The sequence below is a fragment of the Podarcis filfolensis genome (genome assembly GCF_964270895.1).
Source record: "Podarcis filfolensis genome assembly, chromosome: 10".
NCBI classification, from domain to species: domain Eukaryota; kingdom Metazoa; phylum Chordata; class Lepidosauria; order Squamata; family Lacertidae; genus Podarcis; species Podarcis filfolensis.
In genome coordinates, this window is record NC_139612.1 from 7935617 (window position 1) to 7961651 (window position 26035).

The following is a 26035-nucleotide window of genomic DNA, read 5'->3' on the forward strand; positions in this document are numbered from 1 at the left end:
TTCTCCCTCTCTAAAACAAGGTGCGTTCTGTGCGTTCACCCGCTGGGCTCCGGAGGCTTTGGGTTCCTTTCGACGTGCTCTTTGGGGCTGGCGGGGGGAAGCGCTGCTTTCCCCCGCCAGCCCCAAAGACCAGGTCAGGGAGCAGCGCAGAGGCGGCGCGCCGCCTTCCCGCTGCCCCGAGCCTGTGGGGCTGGCGGTGGGGGGAAACGCTGCAGCCTTCCCCCCACCTTCGTACAGCCTCTGTAGCCTCCGCAAGGCAGCGGGGTGAAGGCACCCCGCTGCCCTGCGGAGGCTTTGCGCAGCTAACCCCAAACTAGAACAGCGAGACGGAGCGCTGCACAGCACTCTGTCTCCCTGTTCTGGCTTTGGGCTTAGCCGCACAACCTGCATTCGCTCTATAGGACGCACACACATTTCCCCTTAATTTTTTTTTGGGGGGGGAGTGCGTCCTATAGAGCGAAAAATACGGTCTCTCTATCCCTATCCTTTCTCATTGAAACTCCTTCTCAGATCACTTAAACGTACCATCTTTTCTCAAATCTCTTAGTCAAATGTATTTTTCAACCGTTTTTTATTCCGTTGTTTAATAAGCCACATGTATACCATGTTGGATACACTTAGGACACCAAAGGAGTGCTTGGTTCCAAAAATCTTACAGATATCACTTTGAAGGAACTATATGTAACTAAATGATCACTGAAGATTTTAAACTGGCTATTAGCTACAGGTACACCCTATTGAAACGAATGTCAACATGAAGTGATATTGCACAGACTTTAATAATTTCAGGCACGACTGTGTCCAATGCGACATTTGTACAGCTTTATTATTAAGAACATGTTAAAACATTGTAAATACATTCATCTGAGGGACTCCGGTAAGAATTCAGAGACAAAAACATTTTTCATATAGAAAATAAAATATTCTGAGTTTAACGTCCCATTGTAGAACAATGAAATCGGTCTTTATATTTTAAAGTTAGTGCACACCGTAGTTATTTCTAAGGTAGTCTAAAACAGCCGATGTACTTGATAAAACATTGAAAACTTTCTTTTCTTGCTTTGAAGTAATCCTTTCCAGCATGTACATTAAATGGTGGTGAAAGCATGCAAAAGGAGTCCCATGTTCAAGAGCAATATCGACCCAGTCTTGCAGGCACTGCAGAGGCGTTTCTTCATATCCTGCAAACATGGCAGGATTGGCTAAAAGCCCCCTAGCAACCATGATACCTAGCATGGAAAGGAATACAAACAATAAATTAAAACTGCACATGATTTCTCTTATTTGTTTAAAGGCCTTGTGTTGGACACATTACCATGGGAGTTTAGTTAAATCAGATCCCCTTAGAAGTTGCAAGCCTAATAATATGACAGTGGCATTTTTGTCAGCAGGGCTTAACAGAAGGCTTTGGTTATATGTCTAAATGGGAGGTAGGGAAAGAAAGTAAGAACAAAGGAAAGATGGAACAGACTGGAAATGGGAAGAGAGAATGTAATTTGGGAGATGAAGAAGTAAAAAGGACTGCTTCTTCAGATATTACAACTGCACTCCCTTTGAACACTTACCTGTGAGCAATTTCTATTGAAAACAGTGGGAGTTACTTCTAAGTAAACGTGCATGACTGTATTGCAACACAGTGGAAATTTTTGTAAGGCACTTTGAGTCTCCAGCATATACTAACTCAGTACAGTGCCAAATTAAGTCCTAGGTCATCTAAATATATTTCAGCCCCACATCGGTCCAATTTAGAAATACTGCAAACACAGATTTTTTTTTTGCTTTCAATTACAACCGCACTTATTAACATACTTATAACTCTGACCTAAAGTTAATTTTGTCCTCAGTTCTTTCGCAGTGAAAAATAAAGCGATAATCTCTGTCGCAAGATCACTTTCCCGCATGGCTGCCAGATAACCTTTCCATCTGTTACAGTTGATATATGCATATTTTATGTTTAGTCACTCTGTTCTAGTTCACAGATTTACTTTTTGACCTCCCTGTATGCTACACTTTTATGTATTTGCACATTTACTTGTCTTACAGTGAAATCTTATGCATGTTTACTCGGAAGTAACTGCTCCCAAGTTCAGTGGCGTTTACTCCTCAGTAACTCTGCTTAGAATTGTAGTTTAACAGTGCCATCCTACGCCTGTTTACTTGCAAGTAAATTCCGCAGTTTTCAATGGGACTTGCTCCCAGGTAAGGGGGCGTAGGACTGTAGCTTTAGAAACATTGCTTAATAGATACTAAGTGAACCAATCCATTAAAACTACCTTCCATCATAACTCGTTTCTTGCAAACAATTCAAGTTTAATGCCAGGAATAAAATATACACATATATTCCCCATTTATTGAGAGGGCAGAGCCCAAATGAGCCCACAAGTTGTTCTTACCATCTGATCCTGTTTTTTGATGAACGTCCTTCGCATCTTTTAAAGATTTAATGTCACCATTAGCTATAACCGGTATAGACATACTTTGTTTAATTATTTTAATTGCATCATAGTGTACTGGCTGGTGTCTTTCTTCTACATTTCTCCCATGGACTGTAATCCAAGATACTCCAGCTGCTTCTGCTTTTTGACACAGGTCTACAGTTCTCTTTAGGTCATCATGAATCCTAGCATTACAAGTAACAAAAACATCAAAATTCAGCATGTATTATCTGAATGGCATGAAAAAATGGCACAGAGTTAAGAACCAAGGAAAAAAATGGGGGGAATGTTCAAAAATTTAAGAATTTCAATTCAATAATTAAATGTTTTTAACCTATTTTAGTTGTTCTTGTTTGCTTTTAGAGTGCCTTGAGACTTATGTGAAAGCTAATTTAAAAATTAATGAAATAACAGCCCCCCTTTTCATTTTATCCTCACAAAAGTCCTGTGAGTGACAAGTAAGGAACTTCCTCTACACTTGGTCAATTACACTTTTAATGTATTTTTTATGTAGGTGGTATCAAAACTTACCTTATCTTAATAGATACTGAAAACATGGGGTTTTCCACTTGATTTCTTACCAGCCTCACCATCTCCTGCACCAGTTCTGGTTTGTTTATTAAGCAAGCACCAAAACCTTCTGCCATAGCCCACCTTGAATTGAAGTAACAAAATAATGTTTGTGTATTAATATAGATAGGTTAATTTTTCCTTTTATCATTCTTGTGAGGAAGCAAAATAATGATATGAGGGTTTCAGGAAATCCAGACTAATTTTCTAACATGTTTCCTTTGTTATAGAAGGATTAAACTGGGGCTGCCATACGCCTGGATACTCCTGGACATTATTGGGATTTCAGAGGCAGAATTGACGTCCGGGGGAATTTCCGAAAGGCAGTGCTTTGTCCTGGATCTTAGACAAGTCAATTGAAAAATTGTTGGGTTTTTGGTGTTTTTGTAAAAGAAAGCTCAACAACTTTGAGGTTCGTCTAACTAATTTTGGGTTTCCCTTTAAAAAGCTCAACAATTTTGGGGTCTTCCTAAAAAACCCTCAAAGCTCAACAACTTTTGGGGTGTCCTGGTTTTTACTTTTTGAAATATGGCAACACTAGTTTAAACCCTATATTAATACAAAGCACTCGCCATATTCTGTATATTTAGTAAGATATCTTTTGAGATTCTGATGCAACCAAACCTTGAAGGCTGGAGGAGTTGAACAGAGACAGAGAAAGACCTGAAGATTCCAGCATTGCCTGAAAAACATTATCTACACACCAGGTCCAGCTATAAATGCACTGCTTATCTACCCACCGAGAAATACAAGTTTCTCAGAGGTCAAATCTACCCAGACCTCATGTCAGTCAGTAGAGCTTCAGAAATGGTCTCTAACACTAGTTACCATGCTATGTTTATTTATCGGAAGTATTTGACTTTGCCTCCTCTGGGAAAAAATCCAGTCTGCAAACACCCATGGAAAGCAGCCAGGATTCTGCACATATTCAGTGGTTGTATCTAACAGTGTTGCTTGGCCTACAGTAAGGCTTCTGTTACAGGATGTGCAGCGAAGCTATCTCCAGTGATTCCCCTTTACAGCTTCACCTATCAGCTCAGAAGTATCCCTCAACCATCTGGAGCAGATTTAGGGGTTAGGAATATTATGGGGGGGGGATCCCAAAAATTGCTTCCCTACCTGCTTTGCTGGTAGGGAACCTTACTGTCAAGCTGAGTAGCATGTTGGATACAACCTCGTAAGTTTATAAAAGGTAAGGGGACCCCTGCCCATTAGGTCCAGTCGTGGCCGACTCTAGGGTTGCGGCGTTCATCTCACTTTATTGGCCGAGGGAGCCGGCGTACAACTTCCGGGTCATGTGACCAGCATGACTAAGCCGCTTCTGGCGAACCAGAGCAGTGCACGGAAACGCCATTTACCTTCCCACTGGAAGGTAATTTCCCTATTTATCTACATGCACTTTGACGTGCTTTCGAACTGCTAGGTTGGCAGGAGCAGGGACCGAGCAACGGGAGCTCACCCTGTTGCGGGGATTCGAACCGCTGACCTTCTGATCGGCAAGTTCTAGGCTCTGTGGTTTAACCCACAGCGCCACCCGTGTCCCCTCATAAGTTTATAGTTAAAAAAGGTAAAGGTACCCCTGCCCGTACGGGCCAGTCGTGTCCGACTCTAGGGTTGTGCGCCCATCTCACTTAAGAGGCCAGGGGCCAGCGCTGTCCGGAGACACTTCCGGGTCACGTGGCCAGCGTGACGAAGCTGCTCTGGCGAGCCAGCACCAGAGCAGCACACGGAAAAGCGGTTTACCTTCCCGCTATAAAGCGGTCCCAATTTATCTACTTGCACTTAGGGGTGCTTTCGAACTGCTAGGTGGGCAGGAGCTGGGACCGAAAGACGGGAGCTCACCCCGCCGCGGGGATTCGAACCGCCGACCATGCGATCGGCAAGCCCTAGGCGCTGAGGTTTTACCCACAGCGCCACCCGCGTCCCAAGTTTATAGTTAGCCTCTATTTAATGGTTGGTTTCAGTGAAACGTTGACACAGAAATGCTCTTCCTGAAGTTAAATCATTATCAACCAATTACGTTAATTATGAATTCATAAAAAGTTAAATAATTTGAGACCAGCTTATTCAGAGGCTTGCCTGCACCTATGCAAACCTGTTGGCCACAGAGACCCTGCTTGTAGGCACACAATTATGATCTATTAGGCTGGCCGGCCTGTTCAGAGGTAGCTCTATTTTTGCAGCTCTACTGGTTTAAACTGTACCTTTATTGTTCAAATCTGCATTTTAATGCATTCTATGCAAATGATGCTAGGCTGTATATTGTTTTTGGGCTGCTCTTTTAACATTTTGTAAGAGCAATGAGATTTTTTTCTTGTGTTTTATACTTTAATTGTTTACGTCCAGAAATGCAGGATATAAATACGTGAAATAAAAAAAAGTTACAATGTGCAGTTTACTTATTGCTCACTGAGTTTCTTAAAATTTTACCTCTGCGGACAGCCACAATTTACATCTACGCCATCGGCAAAGGGACTGATGATACAAGCAGCGTCGGCTAGAACGTGTGCATCTTTAGCGGCAAACTGAACAACCAGAGGGCGATCACCTGATAAAATGACATTTCATAATAATGAAAAAATACACCACATATACACATACAATGTATTGGGTCTGATTCTAAGATTTGAGGGTTAATTTAAGGATATTCATGGGAGGAAAACTTTTCTCACAAACCCCAACTCTGCCAGCCACCAAAGGGTCAGGGACACTCTTGAACAATATGAAATGGGGATCTGCTGAGAGAGGGAGAAATCACTCAAAAGTGGGCAGGGTTCGGGTCAAAATTGGGCAATTCTTCCCTTCTGCAGGAATGGGGCCCGCCCCCCACACGCTACATCGATCAGGACGACCCTCTGGGAAAGTGGTCAGGGGGTGCAGGTGGGTGTAAGAGGGGGAGAAAATGGAAAACTTTCCTTCCACAAATTTATTTCAATTATCTTAGGATGTAAATCATGAAGTCTTGATAATTTTTCAGAATAAGATGTTGCAGATGGATGGCTGAGGGTGCAAGACAGAGGCTTGCTTAACGTCGCTTACTGATTTTGTGCGAGATTCAATTCAGGAATGCCCGGATTTCAGGCACACTCTCTTAGGCTACCACCCTATGCACCAGGTGTGGAGAACCTCTGGCCCTCCAGATGTTGTTGAACTACAGCTCTCATCCGTCCCAACAAGGATGGCCAATGGCCAGGAATGGTAGCAGTTGTACATCTGGAGGGCCAAAGGTTCCCTGCACATTTCCCTGGGAGTAAGTTCCAACCCATTTAATGAGACTTACTTCTGAGTAGACATGCATAGGACTGCACCGTTAGCTGTTATACTACATCAACACGTAGAACCTGCGGGTAAATAATAAACTGAATAATAATAATGTTGCTAATAATAATAATAAATAAGTGAAGAAAGTGGGGAGAGGGAAGCTGGGGACATTATCCACAAAAGTTCCCTGCTATGCCAGAACAACCATCTATAATTCCATGTCCTTACTCAAGCAGTCAAGCCTCACAAAAATGCAGACATATGTAGGGTACAGAGAGGAACAGCATGCCATGGGCTGGAGCACCATGTGTGTGGTAGTAAAATGTGTTTTATCAATTACTGCACGGCAGCTAGAATTTGTGATCTCCAAAACATAGTTATGTCTGGAGTTTGATGGAACTAAGGTGGGAATCCAGCTGTTCTGGTGATGCTGCAATCCTATGCATGTTTACTCAGAACTATAAGTCTTAGTGCTCATTGTATATAGGACTTTAGCTTAAATAAAAGTAATTTCGTAGGACTTTATTCAAACCCTTAGCGAAAGGAGAATCAAAAAAGGGCCCAAAGTGGCCCTTGCATTTTATCGAATGAAATCTGAAGAAATGCAAACACAATACCTTGGTTTGTAGTAAATTCACTGTGTCTAGCTTTTACAGATCTGACAAAATCGGCTGCAACAATCATTGGAGTGTAGCATAAATCACAGTCGTATTTCCGGACTAACGTTCTGAAAGGCAATCTGAAAAACACGGAAAGATCTGAGAAACAAATAGTACTAATTTTAACGAAAACACTTTTTGGGTAAACAAAATGTATGTCATTTTGGTGTTTTGTTCCGAACAACACTAAGTGCAACAGAATCACTTCTCGTATAAAGAGAATGAATTTTTAAAATGGCTTTCAAATGCTCTTTTTCCATAAGTGGCCAAAAGGGGGGGGGGGAGCTAAGATAATGCCATTCTCAAACCGTGTATTGTGGAGTTAGCAGTTGTGTTTATATGTTCAAATGATTCAATAGGCTGAGGCACATTACGTTTCATTGTGTGGCAACTGAAACATTTATTTTATGCGATTTCTCAAAAATATAAAAATTTAATTAGGCTATTCCTGGGCAAGTGTTCCGAGTACCTTCCAGCCCAGCCAGCTGAGCTGATAGCACAAAAGGAGCTAAGAGCTAGGCACCCATCCATCATGCCTGGACTCAGCTCCAGCCAAGAACTATACTGTAGTACCTCAGGTTAAGAACTTAATTCGTTCCGGAGGTCCATTCTTAACCTGAAACTGTTCTTAACCTGAGGTACCACTTTAGCTAGTGGGGCCTCCGGCTGCCACTGCCACGTGATCTCTGTTCTCATCCTGAGGTAAAGTTCTCAACCTGAGGTACTACTTCCGGGTTAGCGGAGTCTGTAACCCGAGGTGTCTGTAACCCAAGGTACCACTGTAGTCCCTCCAGGTTAGCAACTGACCTAACAGAAGCTGCACAGTCATACCTTGGTTCTCGAACTTAATCCATTCTGAGAGTCCGTTTGACTCCCAAAACAGTTCAAAAACAAGGCACGGCTTCTGATTGGCTGCAGGAGCTTTGGCTTCCGAAAAGCATTTGCAAACCGGAACACTTACTTCCGAGTTTGCGACATTTGAGAGCCAATTTGTTTGGGATCCAAGCCGTTTGAGTACCAAGGTACCACTGTACTTCTAAGAAAGGGAGGCATCATTCTGGTAACCAAGTTCAGCTGTCTTTCCTGCATTAGCTGCTGCCATATTGAAGGAAAGAGAGATTAGATGACCATTCAGTTTCATCTGTGCAGCACAGTTCTGATTAAAAAATACATCCCCACCAAACTGTCAAAATTGGAAATATCCTGCAGGCAACTGCAAAATACTTAACACATATTTCTTTGTTGATAAAGTTCTAGAGGAGACTGTGAATCAGCCTCCATGTGTATAGAAGCCTCCAGCAATGTTTAGAAATTATCAATTTTGACAGTTGCTTCAGCCACTCTAGCAACCCATTGCTGCTGCTGTCACTGCTCACCTACTTGAATTACTTGCTGCAGTCCGTACCATTCACATCAAAGTAGACCCATTGGCTCAAAGCCTTGATAAAATGTGATTCACAAACAGAACGAAGTACTCACAGCTAAGTGAAAGCTAAAGCTCCTCTGCTGGCTAGCAAGACCGCTCTTATACATCAATAACTGTTGCTATATTCCATTGCTGTACTGTGTACTTTGGGACTATGGACCGCAATAAAGCTGTGTGTGTACTCACAGCTAAGCTAATTTAAGTACAATTTTCTTAGATGGAATTGTTTATTACAGCCCAGGAAAATATGTGAATAGGAAGCAATCTGAAAATGGCACTTACTTTGAATATCTAACCATAGGAGCACATATTTTCACAATAGTCTCAGAGTGAAACAAATCAACTGGATTTCTTAGCGGACATTGAAGGATTTCTCTGGACTGACTACTCACATAAAAGTTATCGGGCCACATCTGCAAAACAAAAAACATGAGACAACTGAGAAAAAAGCAAACTCTTTTAATCTTGCTAAGCTTGCAACATTACCCTATTAATTGCAATTTTTTTAAAAAAAAAAATCCCCTTTGATCAATAGCTTCAGTAACTTCAAGCTCAATAAAACACTTAAAACATATTTTACAGCTTCATAGCCGTGTCAAAATAAGCCAGGTTAAATTCAGAAGGGATTTTGCCCCAATGAGACATCACCATTGGTGAAACTATTTAAAAATAGTTTTTTTAAAACTATTTGCATACACATCTGAAGTTGTCCCTCACCAAAAAAATACCAAAACTGGCTAACAGAACTGACAATCTGACATCCTGATTCAAAAGTTGCATGTTTCAATGGATTGGAGTCTCAGTGGCTGAAATTTCAGAGGGCCTACTACGCTGGTCAGTTGCAGCAAAAACAAAGTACTTTTTAAAACTAATACATTTTATTGCACATAAGCCTTCGCTTACTACAGACCAATTCAAGCACCACACACTCTTTTTATTCTGATGAAGGGCTCCACTCCTTGTAAGCTCATGCCAAAATTGGTTCGCCACACAGAGCCAGCCCAAGACAATTTTGACAACTGAGGAGAACCACAAAATAGTGCCCCCTCTCCTTGCCAGAGAAGAAGTGGTGAGTGAAGATCCACTCCAGGAACAAAGGGATGGGGGATAAAAAGGGTTCCTGGTCAGTCAGTAGAGCTTGAGACTCAATCTCAGGCTTGCAAGTTCGAGTCCCACGTTGGGCAATTGGACAAAAAAGATTCCTGCATTGCAGGGGAGTTGGACAAGACGACAACAACAACAACACCCAACCCATTTGTCTGAGTTTCCCTTCCAGCTCTAAGATTCCGTGATCTACATCAGGATCTGCTGCCCCCGTGGATTCTGCCGCCCGAGGTGGTTCCCCCACCTTGCCTCAGGGTGGGGCCGGCCCTAAGAAGCCACAATGCCCTTGTCCACTTGCTGAGGCTACTTTTAATGGACGAGGCTCTGAAATCGCCACAAACTCTACGACTAGGCACTGTGGGTTAAACCACAGAGCCTAGGACTTGCTGATTAGAAGGTCGGCGGTTTGAATCCCCGCGACGGGGTGAGCTCCCACTGCTCGGTCCCTGCTTCTGCCAACCTAGCAGTTCAAAAGCACGTCAAAGTACAAGTAGATAAATAGGTACCGCTCCAGCGGGAAGGTAAACAGTGTTTCCGTGCGCTGCTCTGGTTTGCCAGAAGCAGCTTAGTCATGCTGGCCACATGACCCGGAAGCTGGACGCCGGCTCCCTTGGCCAATAAAGTGAAATGAGTGCCGCAACCCCAGAGTTGATCACAACTGGACCTAATGGTCAGGGGACCCTTTACCTTTAGGAGCCTTTCAATAGCCCTAACCATTCATGGGGGTGGGTGAGAATGTTGGGCAAACACTTGCTCAAAACACAGCTTCTCCCCTCCAAATAACAGAAGAAACGTCCTGAGCAGCAAAGAAAGATGATGGGAAAAGAACCAGGACGTCAGCAGAGGCAAAAAAAGAAAAAGCCTGCGAGAGGCTCCTTTGCGGATGTGACGGCGGATTCTTATCCGCGCCTCCAAGCCGTGGAAGAACACTACGGAACGCTACCTTGTCCCTTCTGGCCCTTCCGCCCTTCCGTAGGGCCGGAGAGCAGCCGGTTTCAGCGGGAAGAGAAGGCGAGCGCCCTGAACGAAACTAAAGGGAGACTATAGAAAGAATAAAAGTATAGAGGGAGCAAACAGCCTCGATTTCCGATTAATTAATTTTTTTTAAGGCCCTGCACCTTTATTACCTCGACATTTTTTCTTTCTCTCTTTTGCATTAGGAGTTACCTCGGAAAGTTACCGATGGGGTTTAGGGCGGAGGTAGCGTTAAATATAACGAAGAAGCGAAGGAAAGTCAGGACCGAAGTAGTATATACGTCTAGACTTTGGTATATATATGGGAGGTCCCCAGTTAGAGCTTATGTGAGGCGTCTCAGCGGGGCCGGCCGTAGACTTACCAATATGAGAGAGTTACGCAAGGTCTGCGAATGCTGGGTTCCTTCGGAAGCGAGAGCAGCCCTCGTCTAAACAGGGACATCGTACGGCGGTGATAGGGCGGAGACGCGCGGCCGCGTTGCTTCGGGCTGCGTGGGCAAGGAGGGCGTAAAAGCATTTTGTTGATAAACTGTTCGGGTTAAAAAGGAAAAAAAAATTTTTTGGAAGTATCTGAATTCTGCACAAAACGGACCGCAGGGATTATTAGGCTGGAGTTTGAAGCGAGATTGAAGGGCGGGCGACGCTGGGCTGGAAAAACCGAGCCATGCTCACCCGATCATCCTGCGCAAGAGTCGGACGGAGCTGCAGGGCTCCTTCGCTGAGACACAGCCCCGGCAACGATGCCCTGTTGACACCTGCAGGGCAATTTTTAGAAGGACTTAAGCCGCGTTTTCCTTAAGAAGCAACGCCCGCTGCCGCATTATTTCACCTTCCAATTCATTCATTTCATTTAAATACAATATAACTACAGCAGGTTGTCCAGCGGCGCAAACTTTTCAACTTTCGTATGCAGCACATGACCAAGGGAGCGCAAACATCCATCCTGCCTCTGCAGCAAACTTCTTGAAGGAGACGCCCGACTGCTACCCAGTCACAGTTTGCACTAAAAAAAATAGATATATCAGCTATATCTATTAAATTTCCAGAAATTTCACATATACATTCTCACCCATAATAAGATCTTTCTTCTGTTTTGTCGACTTCCCATTTTCCATGGTGATTTTTTTGCAGCACCCTCTCTTTCCCCTCTCTCGTTCCTTCCGCTGCTCAGAGTTCAAATCCTGCACAGGATTCCGTTCCCTCGCTCCCTATCTGGCACTGCTGATGGACATTCCCGCCCGAAGGAACCAGGAAGCGGCCCCTCCGGCGAACGGTTTCGCCTCTACTTTCGCACCTCTACGTTTCCCGCCGCCTCTCGCGCTTCCGGTCCCGCCCATCCTGTGGCCCGGAGGCGACTTCCTGTCCCAGAGTACCTTACACAAAACCATGGACCACAATGGTGAGTTGGGGAGCGGGCGGGGGACCGGGCGGGCCGAGCGGGAGCCTCGCAGCTTCCCCGCCCGCCCGCCCGGCGGCGGCCTCCCGCTCCGTCTCCGCCCCGACGCGGAACCGGTAGCCGGAGGAGGGCGGCGGGGCCTCGAGGGCCGCGGCCTTGTTTCGAGCGGGAGGGCGGAGCGGTTCGAAACGCGAGGCCTGGCGCGGCCTGGGCCTCGGGGGGCCGTCAGGCTGCGCTAGGCCGCCCGCTCCCCTCAGCGGAGAAGGCTCGCAGCGCTTACTCCCAAGTAGGCCCCGCTCCCCTCAGCGGAGAAGGCTCGCGGCGCTTACTCCCAAGTAGGCCCCGCTCCCCTCAGAGGCGAAAGCTCGCGGCCCTTACTCCCAAGTAGGCCCCGCTCTCCTCAGCGGAGAAGGCTCGCGGCGCTTACTCCCGAGTAGGCCCATGTCGAGCGAGCCGCCGTCCTCCGACGGGGTGGGGAGGCTACTGACCTGCCCGCCTCGCGTCTTGACAAGCTTTGCGAGGCGCCGCCTTGGGCCGCCTCTGGAGGGAGCGGGGCTTTAAGGCTGCCCTTTGCTGGCCTCCTCTCTGCTGAGCGCTTCAGGGGTCCTCCTAGCTGGGGTGGCTCCCCTTTCGCTCCCTCTATAGCAGGGCAGGCGCCCCCCCCCCCAAGCAGGTTTCCTCCTTCCGCGTGGAAAGCATCAAGGAAAGGGGCTTCCCCGCTGGCCCCAATGCCGGATTTAAGAATCGGCCACTCAAGTGATAGCTTAGGGCCCCATTCTCTTGGGGCACCCCCCCAAAAAAAATTAAAGTAAAAAAAACCCTGAATGTGCATTTCCAAAATATAAGATAAAAAGCAAATAAACTTTGTACAGCTTTCCAGCCCAAAGAAGCATCTGGTTGCCGTATGATTTGTGCTTAATTACCTATGTTTTGATAGCTTTTTCCGGGGGACCCACCGTGTTTGCAAATACAGTGGTGCCCCGCAAGACGAACGCCTCGCAAGACGAAAAACCCGCTAGACGAAAGGGTTTTCCGTTTTGGAGGCGCTTCGCAAAACGAATTTCCCTATGGGCTTCCTTCGCAAGACGAAAGCCCATAGGGAAATCTTCAGGACAGCGGGGAAGCGCAGCGCGTCTTCCCCACTGTCCTCGGACCTCCTCCGAAGGCTGGCGGTGGGGCGGAGAGACCTTCTCCCCGCGCCAGCCTTCAGATGGCTGTCCTGAAGACTTGCGGTGGGAGGAGGGTTTTCCTTCCCACCGCCAACATTCAGAATGCTGTTCTGAATGTTGGCGGTGGGGAGGAAAAACCCTCCTCCCACCGCAAGCCCCGGGAACAGAGGAGAAGCGCTGCGCGCCTTCCCCTCTGTTCCCGGACCTGTCCTGAAGGCTTGCGGTGGGGAGAAAAGCCCTTCTCCGCACTGCCAGCCTGGCAAGCGGTCTCCATAGGAACGCATTAATTGATTTTCAATGCATTCCTATGGGAAACCGTGCTTCGCAAGACGAAAAACTCACAAGAAGAAAAAACTTGCGGAACGAATTAATTTCGTCTTGCGAGGCACCACTGTACCGGACGCCTCTTTTCTTTGGAGTTTCTGCAGCAGGGTCACTCCCGAAGTCAGGCTTTCTCTCCGCGGGGAGGGAACGCTGTTTTGGGCGTCTGTGGTCTCCTTCAACTGCGGAGACCCCTCCAACGCCACAGCGTGTCCTTTTAGATGCAGGAAGGCCTCCTGGACCTTTTGGGGGTTGTCAAGCCTAGCAAGCCCCCTCTTTCACCCCTTCGGTGAATGCTCACCCCTTGGAACTCCCGAGACGAGCGTCCGAGAGCAATCAGCGGCAAAGCGGTAGTCCTAAACTTTGATAAAATACATATTTTGTTATGTGCAAATGGTTTTAGATTCCTGTTAGGTCCATAAGTTACCATATAGCATATATTCAACGCAAAAAACACACACCACAATTTGTTGTTGACAAAGGACAGCTGGACATATAAAGGGCCCCATTATCTTCATCAAACCTAAATCCGGCCCTGGGTGGCCCGTTTTCTGTACGTGCAAATGGATGTAGTAGCCCATGTCCCCACCATCACCACACTCCCCACTACATGTGGGTCGGACATGACTCTGAAAATAGTAATGATAATAATTTATGGAGTTTATATGCCGCCCAATACCCGGAGGTCTCAGGTCTCACAGAAAAGATCACGACATATATAATCATATATAATCAGAATAAAAGCTACAACCCAATAAACAACACCCCCCAAGAAAAGAGCCACATTTTAAAAGGATGTTAAATAGATCAACCAAAGGTTAGCAGGGGTTTTTTGGGGGGGGCGTTATTGGTTAAGGGTTTTGTGGCAAAATGCCTGGTTGGAATTGCATAGCAGGGCAAAGATGGCTTCCTTCGATTCCCCCCACCCCCACCCCATGAGTTAGAAGTACTATCTGGAGTTGGTTGTACAGGAGTTTGGGAGGCAACGGCTTGAATGGGACAGGGGCAGCCTGCAGAAGTGTCCCTGTCGCTTAGTGGATTAAGCTTGCTTTTGTTGTTGTTGATTTAATCATGCTGCTTTAAAGCATAAATCATTCAACATGAATAGGAGTTATTAATGTTGCAGTTGTTGTAAAAGGGATATTATGGTGACCGGAAGGTAATGGAAATGAGTAAGATTTTGGAACACAGAAATAAAGCAAACCATCAAATCTAGCACACGGGGAGCCACTTTATCTAAGTCATATAATTTGGTATTTGAACGATTTGTATTAATAATTGTATTATAAATTGGTATTGTTGTAATGAGGCTATTACTGGATTGTAATTGAAAGCTAATAAAAATTATTTTAAAAATTCTTGCTGCTTTAAAACAAAAAACACAAACAAAACAAGGCAGGGTTTAAGCATCTTTACTAGATAAGAGAGTATTGATAGAAACTCCTTTTATCTCTCATGAAGTAAAATGTGTAAACATTGGTAGCTGTTGAGCTACTGCAGCATTTATCCGGCTGCTTTTGGGCTACAATTCCCATCATCCCTGACCACTGGTCTTGCTACCTAGGGATGCTGGGAGTTGTAATCCAAAAACAGCTGGAGAATCAAGTTTGGGAAACACGTGTTAGGTTGCTCATGCCCTTTTAAAGCCTGCATCTTCTCATAGGTCTACTGATTTTGTTTGTCATACTGGAATTTATTAAAAGCAGCTGAGGAGTCTGTGCTCCTCCATATGCTGCTGTACTACAACTCCTATCATCCCTGACCATTAGTCATGCTGGCTGGGAACAAACACTGAATCCATCACAGAGTTATAAGATGTATTTCTGAATATGTCACTGTCAGCTTATGTGTAACGATGGGCTAGGACCAGGGAGACCCTGGTCAAATCCCCTTTTACCTATGAAGCACACTGAGTGACTCCTGGCCAGTCATTCTCTTTTACCTGTAGCTAGCTCACACAGCTGTTGTGGGAATGTAATAAAGGAGTGTACAGCCACCCAGAACTCCTGGGAGGAAGGGCAGAATAAATATACAATAAAATAAAATAAATTTTAGGCACATTTGCTGTTGGCTTAAACTATGGATCAGTTCTAGTTTGAAGCACTTGCAAAGAAACACATCTGATATGGATTGGGATCTATTATAACAAGGAACACAATTATTATTTTGAAGCAGGTGCTATTTAGATAGAATTACAGTAACAGATGTGTAGCCTTGGGTTGATTTCCAGTTACTTCATTATACAGTGAGAGAGATGAGAAATGCTAACCCTTCATTGAATTTTTCTGTATGTTTTGCTCTTTTTACTTAGAGCCAAATAATAACAATACTTGGTTGTAATCCTCACCCTACTTCCCTAGGAGCAATCCCACTTGAATTAAGTAGGATTTACTTCTGAGCGTACATGGCTAGAATTGTCTGTAAGTGGCCTAATTTGCAGGCAATTATTAGTTTCTTCAACACCTTTACATGTATATATAGTTTCTAGTATCAGAGTTTAGCTTTATTTTGTACATAGGACTGAATTAACAAACAGAATAGACTGCGTGTCTGATGAGATGATTCCTCATTATACACTCTAGATTTGAATAACTTTAGGCTTATCCACATTTACCTTTTGCCCTTTGCTTTTTAGGCACAAGTATGTGCTTTCCCAGTCTGTAGCCAAGCAATTGTTTATTTTTTTGCCCTGCCATTACCCCTAGGAAAACCGACTCTTTATCACCGAATTGGAGTATTTTGGATTTTCTGTGGATTGCTGTTTGCTCTGATGCAGCAGCAAAGAGCGGGTGTTCATGGAGAAAGTACTCAGACACAGAGCTTTAAAGTGTGGCCTAGAAATGGGGCACAAAAAGGAAGTCTGGATGAGCCTTCTGTTAGTTTGATTTGTGATGATGCGGTAACTGCTCCAAAGATTCTTCCTATTTTCCTTGCTGTTGAAACCACTGAGCTGCTTCCGAATTGAGTCTAGAGAGGTACATGTGAAAAGTACAGGAAATCCTCTTTGAAAGTAAGATTACATGTTTCAGAGGGTGAAGAAGAGAAGCAGTTCTACTAATTTGCAGAGTTCTTTCAGCTAATGAAAGTTCATGAAACTGGAAAAATGAAAAGCGTCACTTCAGTTTTTATCAGGCATGTATTGTTCAAGAAAAGACTGGTCCCTTCCCAAGCAGTTCATAGTCTACAGCAGGCTGCTTCAACCTTGGCCCCCCCAGATGTTTTTGGCCTTCAACTCCCATGATTCCTAGCTAACAGGACCAGTGGTCAGGGATGATGGGAATTGTAGTCTCAAATCATCTGGAGGGCCGAGGTTGAGAAAGCCTGTTCTACGGTATGGCAGGCAACAAGGAGAGATGGGATAAGAGGGCAGAGTAACCAGGGAGGAATGCAGTTACATTTACTTCAACTTTATCTCATTTGGGAATTAGGACTAACCTGGTACCTTCCAGATGTTTTGGATTACAACTCCCCATTGGCCATAGCAAACATCTGGCGGGAACCAGGTTTGTTAAGCTAAAGGTGTCACAGAAAACTTGAGTTTTGAGGAGGAGATCTGACCTAGCAACTTTGTTATGCTAACTTTTCTTAAAAGCAGTGGTTTGCAAAATGCAGAGTTCTTCATGAGGGGATATTCAGAAATGGTGCTATTTACCTGTTTTATATTCATTCATTTATTTGAATTTATAGCCATTAGGTCCAGTCGTGACCGACTGGGGTTGCGGCACTCATCTCGCTTTATTGGCTGAGGGAGCTGGCGTACAGCTTCCAGGTCATGTGGCCAGCATGACTAAGCCGCTTCTGGCGAACCAGAGCAGCGCACGGAAACGCCGTTTACTTTCCCGCCGGAGCAGTACCTATTTATCTACTTGCACTTTTATGTGCTTTAGAACTGCTAGGTTGGCAGGAGCAGGGACCGAGCAACGGGAGCTCACCCCGTTGTGGGGATTCGAACCCCCAACCTTCTGATCGGCAAGTCCTAGGCTCTGTGGTTTAACCCACAGCGCTGTCCCTTTACCTTTTACTATCCTTCACCAGATGGTTTCGGGGTAAGGTCCAAAAGTAGCTCCAAGTTAAAACAATTAGAAATAATATTAAAACATTATAAAACTACTCTCCCCACCCTTCAAAAATGTATGCTCGACATATAGAATCTGTATGATAAAAATTATACTGTTATAAATAAAGTACATACTGAGATGGGAAGAGTCTTACAAATTTTTTGAAGTCTGCTTGTTTTATGATTGGCGCACTAAGTCAAATAATGTTAATTGATTGAGTATTTGACTGTTGTCAAATACTCATTCAAGATATGCTGATGATGCTTCAATAATTGACTGTCTTATTTAACGCAATTGCCTTTAAAGAAAGTGACATTTTCTTTTACTAGTTACTGTTCCTATTCCTTTATTTGTTTTGTTTTAATTTTCAGGCTTTAGGCTTGCTCTGGTATTTCAGGATAAAAAACAAGGAGAAATATTTGTTGAAGTTTTAAGGAAACCTTGTCTAATATTTTTTAAAGCTGTAATTCATAATAGTTGGCTTAAAAAGAAAATCTGCTAGTACAAGGCAAGGCATCCCATTTTCACCAATACCCTTATCAATTGCAGTCCTCTGCTATATCCCATACTATTCTAGGGGTGGTGGTGGTGAAGGAGGACTGTATTGAATAGAAGGAATTGGTGAAAATGATTTGCCCTGCTTTACGGAACTATTTCTGTTAGCATAATACTGCCTTTGAATACTTCCCTTTGTTTTTGTAGTTAGCCTAAGTATTAAATCTGCTAATCATTAAAGGATATTTTCTGTTGTTCCAGTAAAGTTAAAGGTAAAGGGACCTCTGACCATTAGGTCCAGTCGTGACCGACTCTGGGGTTGTGACGCTCATCTCACTTTATTGGCCGAGGGAGCTGGCGTACAGCTTCCGGGTCATGTGGCCAGCATGACTAAGCCGCTTCTGGCGAACCAGAGCAGCGCACAGAAACGCCATTTACCTTCCCGCCGGAGCGGTACCTATTTATCTACTTGCACTTTGATGTGCTTTCGAACTGCTAGGTTGGCAGGAGCAGGGACCGAGCAATGGGAGCTCACCCCGTCGCGGAGATTCGAACCGCCAACCTTCTGATCAGCAAGTCCTAGGCTCTGTGGTTTAAACCCACAGCACCACCGTCGCTAGTAAAGTTAATGCTGTATAATTATTTGACCTTAAATTGACAGTATTTGAGCAAATCCTTTTTGATCAGTTACGAACCAGATTTCTACTGTTTCTCAGTTTTATGACATCTGGGCTTCCCCCCGCCTTCAGGGTGAGGTGTGGGATTGGGGAAATGGAATGGAATGCTTCAAACCATTTTTAAAAAAGTAGAAAACTGCATTATAGGGTAGAGTTACAACATAGTCTATTCCTTGTCATTTTTAATATGTAGGGAGTTTTGTGTGTGTGAACTTTCAGACATAATGTTTTCCCTTTGTAGTCTGAAGTAGTACACTCTCGGAATATGTTTGCCATGTGGTGAGTTTTGTCTAATTTGGGCCTTTTTTTAGCTATGCCACACTACTAATAAATGCTTTAGTTTGACTTTGCTATTGTGGTTGCTGTTTGCAAAAGGTAATCTATTAAAGCATGATTTTGTCACTCGCTATTGTAATCATTCCCGCAGAAGCACCAGGCGAATACATTTTTTAGTACTATTAAACATAAATCCGTTCTTCAGGAGAGAGTCTAGTGTCAGAGAGAGCTGGTTAATAATAATTTCACGTTGTTTTTATAGCCTGTTATTCTGTAGAAACTCTTTGAAAACTGTGCTCATCTGTGAATATTGGGTTAATTTGAAGGGGTAAAAATTATTTTTGGCATTTGGATAAATCAAAACAGATACATATCTTTTATTTATTTTTTGCATAGACAATGATTTGCAAGGTACAAATAGTTCCGGATCATTGGGAGGTCTTGATGTTCGCCGACGCATCCCTATAAAGCTAATTTCCAAGCAGACAAACAAAGCTAAACCTATACCACCTCGTCCTGCGAGAAGTATGAATAGGTTGCCATCAAAGGCTGGTGAAGAAGGTAAGAGAGAAGCTGTATCATAATTCCAAAAGGCTTTAGCAGCTTTTGCCATTTATAAAAGGTATTTCAGAATTGGCGGTTTGCAAAAGATAAGCTGAAGGGTCCATGGGGCAAAAGCAGGTTGGATTTGATTTAAATCAATTTGATTAAAATCATGATTTAAATCACTAGTCAGTAAGACTTGATTTAAATCATTTTTTTACAGAAAGACTCTTCCTTGCTTGTATAATCTTAATATTTACAACCAGATGAAGGTTTCATTTTTGGAATAATAAATTTTCAGAGTAGTTTTTACAGTTATATCAAAAATTACTGTTTTGGTTGTACAATTAGAAATACATAGATTATTATGAAATTATCATGAGGTTTAACTATATTTGGACAACTTTTCTGCTGTACTTGATTGGAAGGAGAAAAATAATCATTTCCTTAATAACAGTTTAAACAATTCATTTAACTAAAACAATAACATTATAGCATATGCATCCATGTTTGTTAACTGATGTGGTTAAACAATTAAAAAAAAACCTAGACTTGAGTTTTAGCACACATGAAAAACTTAAAACAAATCCTTATTTCCTGATTAATAGCCCTTGGACTATAATGTAGCTTAAACAGAAAACTATCTTTAGAAGGATTTTTCCTCCGAAAGCATTTTATTGTAAAAATGCAATTTAAATTTTAAAAAAATTGATTCCCCCCCCAAAAAAAACCCCATTGATTTTTATCCACCCTGCTTGCTTGTCGTTATCCAATCTGCTGTGCCATTCCCAGCAAAAAGAACAACCTTCTGGATCAGACAAAAGGCCTGTCTAGTCCAGTATCCTGTTCTCACTGTGGCCAAACAGATGCCTGCGGGAAACCTGGGAGCAAAACATGAGCCCAAGAGCATCCTCTCTTCACGTGGTTTCCAGTGACTGGTATTCAAAAGCATTCCTGCCTCCAATGGTGGAGGTGGAGCATGGCCAACATGGCTAGAGGCCATTGATAGTCCTCTTCTCTGTGAATTTGTCCAGTGCTCTTTTTAAAGCCATTAACATTGGTGGCCATTATGGCCTCCTGGGGGAACGAGAGCCATAGCTTGACTATGTGCCGTGTGATGTACTTTCTTCTTTCTGCCCTGAATCTTTCAGCATATGACAAAATGGCATCATGTGTCAGTGTGAGTGCAGCTAAAAAACCCCACCTACATCCAGTTACCAGCAAGGTTAATCTAAATTTTTGGTTTGTTCCCCCACAGAAGAATTTGACTACAACGAAGAAGAACGATATGAATGCAAAGGTGGTGATGTGTTTAGTAATCAAAGAAGATTTCCCGGACACCTCTTCTGGGACTTCAAGGTTCACTAATTGATTCTGTAGTTCTGAAATACATTCTAATTTAAAAATTATAAAGTCAAAATGTTGTTTTTAAACAGGGATTGAGTATCTTGCTTTTTGTAATACAGTGGTACCTTGGTTCTCAAACTTAATCTGTTCCGGAAGTCCCTTCCAAAAGCAAAGCGTTCCAAAACCAAGGCGTGCTTTCCCATAGAAAGTAATGTAAAATGGATTAATCCGTTCCAGACTTTTAAAAACAACCCCTAAAACAGCCATTTAACATGAATTTTACTATCTAACGAGACCATTGATCCATAAAACGAAAGCAATAAACAATGTACTGCAGTCACACAATCAATCAATCAATCAGTAGCTGAACTGGGTTCCACACAGTCACAAAAACAAACAAAAAAAGAGCCGCAAAAACACGAAATAAATAGCAAAAACAGACAGACCTCAGCAAAACACTTAAAATGGAAGTGTGGCACTCAAATTGGAGCGTAACACTCACAATGGAAGTGCGGCTCTCAAAATGGAAGCATAACACTCAAAACGGAGCATGTTCAGCTTCTGAAAATGTTCGCAAACCGGAACACGTACTTCCAGGTTTGCAGTGTCAGGTTCCAAGTTGTTTGAGTACCAAGGTGTTTGAGAACCAAGGTACCACTGTATAGTGTCTAACCTGTTGCTAGTACCTAATACAACTGAATAAAATTTTTAGTCCTGTTCACAAAAGTTTTTTTTTGGGGGGGGAGAAAGTGGGCCTCATCCCTTCCAGAAAAACCTACCCAGGATTTTTGATGATTTCTATGCATTTAAACTACGCAAGTGTATTGTGATAACCAGCTGATGAAATATGATGCTTGCCGTTTTGACAGATAAATTTACTAGGAGAAAAGGATGATACTCCAGTCCATTTCTGTGACAAGTGTGGGCTGCCAATCAAAATGTATGGACGCATGGTAAGCAGAACTATATTGATCAACTCAAATCAGTCATACAGCTATGTCATATGGATAGCCATGTCTTCTCAATGCTGCTAACTTACAATATATGCTCATTTAACTTGTGTGCATTCAGCTTCATGTGTTTGGCAAATTTTTTAAAATATGCAAAGAGGCAGACAGTTGGGCGGGGGGGGGGACAGGGAATCTTTGACAATCCCACCCACCATTGAAGCCAGTGTGTTTGGACTATATGTGATTTTGGCTGTAGGCGCTATCCCTAGAATGTAATCACAGCGTAAGTTGCGAGTCACCTGTCTGATGAGCTGTAAAATCACTCTTGCTTTTGTATCATGCAGAGCCCTGTTAAATTAAATTTGATATGGTGTGCATTGAAAGATAGCATGGAAAAAATATATTGATGTTCTTTTTCAATAGTGTGTTTTCCAAAACACTGACCTATATATTATTTCAGTTTGCTTTTTTGTGTGAAAGCTTTTCCAGTCTAGCAAACTGCATGTAGATTTGTCGTTGGTTTCGTTCATCTATTATTTTGCATTCCATTTGTATCCTGCTTTTCCTCCAAGGAGTTCAGGCTGGGATACATTATTCCTCCCTACTCTGTTTTATTCTCACAAGAACTGCAAGGTAGGTTAGGCTGAGAGATAGTCACTGGCCCAAGGGCACTCAGTTTCATGTTGATTTGAACCCACATATCAGGTTTTTGGATTGTAGTTTAGGTGTGGACAGTTTCCTCCAACCATAGAGTACCCAAGTTAATGGAAGTTTGTCATTAGCTTTGAAGAAGCTCAGATTGCTCTCAGAACTGGGTTGTTAAAATTAAATCCTAGTACTGGATATTGGATGTTTTAGTTAGTAGCCCATTTGTACATGGAACAATCCAGATTCTTAACACTGTGGTTTTGTATTTTAATTGGGAGACACTTGCAGAACCAAAGAGTGTCCAGAAGATGGAAAGGGAAACCTATATAATAAGGAAGTGTATGAAATACAGCACCATTAGGTATCTAGTTTCTCTGCAGCTTCGTGGACATTTTAAATGTAAGAATTTTATTTTCAGCAACATGCTTTGGAGTGTTCTTGCTGTTATTTGCTTATTAGTGTGCAAAACATCTTACAGTCCTGGTAGCTGGGTAAGAATCTATTCTGAACAAAGCATTGGATGGTATCCTATTTAAAAGTGAAGAGTTTGCAAAGCATTGATTTGCTCATGTGGTTTTCTTTCCTGGTTTTTTAGATACCCTGCAAGCATGTTTTCTGCTATGATTGTGCTATTTTACATGAGAAAAAAGGTGACAAGATGTGCCCAGGGTAAGTTAAACTGACGGATGTGCTTTTGTGGGTTGGGGAAATACACTGCTCCTTTTTTCTGGTGATCAGTTGTGTGTGACTTTACTCCATGTGTTCCCTCACTAAGAGGTAACATGTAACTCATCTCTTGACTGGGGAAGAGAGGAAGGAAGTTGCTGGACAGGATCTGTAGTTGCCCATGACAAAAGGGGTTGTATCCAGCAATTATATTAGATAGGCAACAGAGTAGTCTGCAACAAGGTTAAGGGATTATTATTATTATTATTATTATTATTATTATTATTATTATTATTTATACCCCGCCCATCTGGCTGGGTTTGGTTCTAAACTTTACCTTGCAAAATTCAGTGTGCTTTCTTTCTAATCAAGGGCTCTATCCCTGCCACAAATTTTAAATTGTTATTAACGGAGAAAGATTATGTTCAGAAAATTATCCCAAGGTATACATAAGCTATTATAATACGTGTGCTCAAGACATCGATTCCATAAAGCATATTTTGTTGCAGTGTGCAAAATATGAGCAGGCCAGGGCTGAACTGATACTACCCTTGCTGGTATCTTTCCCGGGAAAATCAGAGGCTCACTATGTCGGGTTCCTACTGGAAGACCGGACAAATGCTAGAACGTTAGCAGTGGCAAAGTTTTTATCGGTGGTTGCAAGAACAAATGAGCCCTATATTCTAAACAAAATGCTTGATTAACCTGAAGGTAGGCTGTATGAATTGTGTATTGATTTGTAATGATTTGTTGGGTCTCTGGACCGTAATAAAGATTGATTGATTGATATTATAATACGAAGCAGCTAATCTTGTCCCTCCCGTCCCCCATGATTGTTTGTTTATGAACTTGTACAACTCGTAGTAATGCCTGCAAACCGCTTTCTTGTTTCTCCCCCCTCCCCGATATAGCTGTAACGAATCCGTGCAGCGAATTGAGCAGTGTGTCCGGGGGTCTCTCTTCATGTGTAGCATTGTGCAAGGTTGCAAGAGAACCTATTTATCCCAGAGGGACTTGCAGGCTCACATCAACCACCGCCACATGAGAGCCGGCAAGCCAGTCGCGCGGCCCCCGCTGGAACCGGTCCACCCTCCCATCGCTCCTCCTCCTGCCGAAATCCCGGAGCGCTTCATCATGCCTCCCGATAAGCACCACCTGAGCCACATCCCACCAAAGCAGCACATCCTGATGCCGCCCCCGCTGCAGCACGTCCCTCACGAGCATTACAACCAGCCTCACGAAGACATCCGGGCCTCCCCGGCGGAGATGTCCATGGCTCCCCCGCCCCCTCGCTCGGTCAGCCAGGACACCTTCCGCATCTCGACCAGGAAGCACAGCAACCTGATCACGGTCCCCATCCAAGACGATTCGAATTCCGGCGCTCGAGAACCGCCGCCGCCGGCCCCCACACCGGCTCACCACCACCCCGAGTACCAGGGCCAGCAAGTGGTGTCCCACCCCCACCATATCATGCCGCCCCAGCAGCATTACGCCCCTCCCCCTCCCCCGCCGCCGCCAATCAGCCACCCCATGCAGCACCCTCCCCAGGCTGGAGGCACTCCTCACCTGGTGTATAGCCAAGCTCCGCCTCCGCCAATGACCTCCGCTCCTCCCCCCATCACCCCTCCCCCCGGACACATCATTGCCCAGCTGCCACCATATATGAATCATCCACCGCCGGGACCGCCCCCTCCTCAGCACGGCGGCCCCCCGGTCAATGTAAACGCTCCCCCTCCCCATCACTACAACCCGAACGCTTTGCCAAAGTTCAGTGAAGACCAAGGAACTCTCAGCCCTCCGTTCACTCAGCCCGGGGGGATGAGCCCAGGCATGTGGCCGGCTCCACGGGGGCCGCCGCCACCGCCACGGATGCAAGGCCCACCTTCTCAAGCTCAGCTTTCCGGACCACACCATCCTGATCAAGCCAGATACAGGCCATACTATCAATGATATTAATAGTAATTTGAACTAAGAAGCAAGACATAGGAAGGATAACTTTCTAAACAGCAGCCTTTTAATGGAGAGCGCTCTTTTTTTTCTGTTCTGCTTCATTTATTTGAAGAAATAAAAAAGTTTTAAAATGTGACTGTAAAACTCTGGGGACTTAATTCCTAAGGTAAATTTTTAAAACCTTGATCGTAGGACTCTTTGACGACTGATATACTGTAGTGCTGTATGGCTCTGTAGTTGACAGTGACATTTTAACAGACGTTGTACCCATAGTCCGGTTGAAGTACCCCAGAAATGAACATTTGTAATATTTCCCAAACAACCGAACACTTACTGTACCACTTGAAGGTATTTTTGTTAAATCTGATGGTTAGTTTTATTTGTGATACGTTTCCTTTTTTTGTCAACCTGTGTATAATTAAATTTAAAGTATGGTCCAAAAAAGTTTGCTTTTTTGCATGAATTTTAAATGTTGGGGTAGAGTGGGGAGTAAGAAATAATGAATTTGGTGTTACTCTTTTTCATGCAAGCATGATGGCATTTTCACATAGGAAATATGAGAAAAAAGAATAGATAAAACAGACCTTTCATTGCATTGATATCTTTTGCTAAGCAAGCACAGACATTTTGAGTCTCATGAAGGTCTTAAAAATTTGCACTTTAAAACCTCAGACTTGTTTAATATTCCAAAACATCCCTTTATCTATTTTAGTGCTTCAGTTTTCAGGCGATAACATTGACCTTACAGCAATGACTTTACAGCATAAGGTTTTCTGTTTATTTGAAACTCAAACGTAGTGCCAATGTCATTTATGGGTAATTCATGTCTAAGTCATGTTAGTGTTGGAGTCACAAATTCACTTGTTACATGTTAAGGAAATCAAAAATTGGTTTTGCTTTATGGAGAATATTCCTTATGGACATCGTTGAAAGGTTTATAAACGAAGGGCCACTTCCTATGTTAAACTTTTAACATGCAGAAGATTTCATATACTGCACAAAATGTAAATTACACATTCAGAAAACTAGTGTTTTCCACTGTGTGCATCATAGAGGCAACTGTTAACCGTGATTAGCTATATTTGATGTGGTGGTAAATATGTTTAGCA

At 43.5% G+C, this 26035-nt stretch overlaps 2 protein-coding genes across 14 annotated transcripts; one reads left to right on the forward strand and one right to left on the reverse strand.

The window, feature by feature from the left end:
• Positions 1–800: 800 nt before the first annotated feature.
• On the reverse strand, positions 801–12787 carry DUS4L (dihydrouridine synthase 4 like). 12 transcript variants are annotated; one of them, XM_083575272.1, is made up of 8 exons: positions 10583–10762; positions 8744–8764; positions 7887–8017; positions 6884–7005; positions 5436–5553; positions 2967–3089; positions 2394–2620; positions 801–1229 (listed from the first exon to the last, which is right to left on the reverse strand). In XM_083575272.1, exons 1-8 carry the CDS (start codon positions 10610–10612, stop codon positions 979–981), a joined length of 1023 nt encoding a protein of 340 aa, XP_083431398.1. In that variant the 5' UTR covers positions 10613–10762; the 3' UTR covers positions 801–978. The 12 variants fall into 12 exon arrangements, with proteins under 12 accessions (XP_083431398.1, XP_083431401.1, XP_083431402.1 ...); XM_083575275.1 differs by lacking the exon at positions 10583–10762 and adding an exon at positions 10399–10487 and having other exon boundaries at positions 7887–8020; XM_083575276.1 differs by lacking the exon at positions 10583–10762 and adding an exon at positions 10399–10486.
• Positions 11640–25370, forward strand: CBLL1 (Cbl proto-oncogene like 1). Of its 2 annotated transcripts, none has more exons than XM_083575203.1 (6): positions 11640–11829; positions 19219–19383; positions 20624–20724; positions 21582–21665; positions 22906–22979; positions 23888–25370. In XM_083575203.1, the coding sequence occupies exons 1-6, from the start codon at positions 11655–11657 to the stop codon at positions 24924–24926; spliced, it is 1638 nt and encodes a 545-aa protein (XP_083431329.1). In that variant the 5' UTR covers positions 11640–11654; the 3' UTR covers positions 24927–25370. The 2 variants fall into 2 exon arrangements, with proteins under 2 accessions (XP_083431329.1, XP_083431330.1); XM_083575204.1 differs by having other exon boundaries at positions 20627–20724.
• Positions 25371–26035: the final 665 nt, after the last annotated feature.

Bases quoted from the DNA above. Each gene is read 5' to 3' on its own strand.
- CBLL1 (XM_083575203.1), top strand. From the start codon at position 11,655: ATGGACATTCCCGCCCGAAGGAACCAGGAAGCGGCCCCTCCGGCGAAC. The intron at 11,830-19,218 runs GTGAGTTGGGGA...TTTTTTGCATAG, and splicing joins CAAAACCATGGACCACAATG to ACAATGATTTGCAAGGTACA. The intron at 21,666-22,905 runs GTAAGCAGAACT...CTGGTTTTTTAG, and splicing joins TCAAAATGTATGGACGCATG to ATACCCTGCAAGCATGTTTT.
- DUS4L (XM_083575267.1), bottom strand. From the start codon at position 12,658: ATGCACATTCAGGGTTTTTTTTACTTTAATTTTTTTTGGGGGGGTGCC. The intron at 2,621-2,966 runs GTAAGTTTTGAT...TTGTAATGCTAG, and splicing joins TCAGTATCTATTAAGATAAG to GATTCATGATGACCTAAAGA. The intron at 1,230-2,393 runs GTAAGAACAACT...TTTCCATGCTAG, and splicing joins TCAAAAAACAGGATCAGATG to GTATCATGGTTGCTAGGGGG.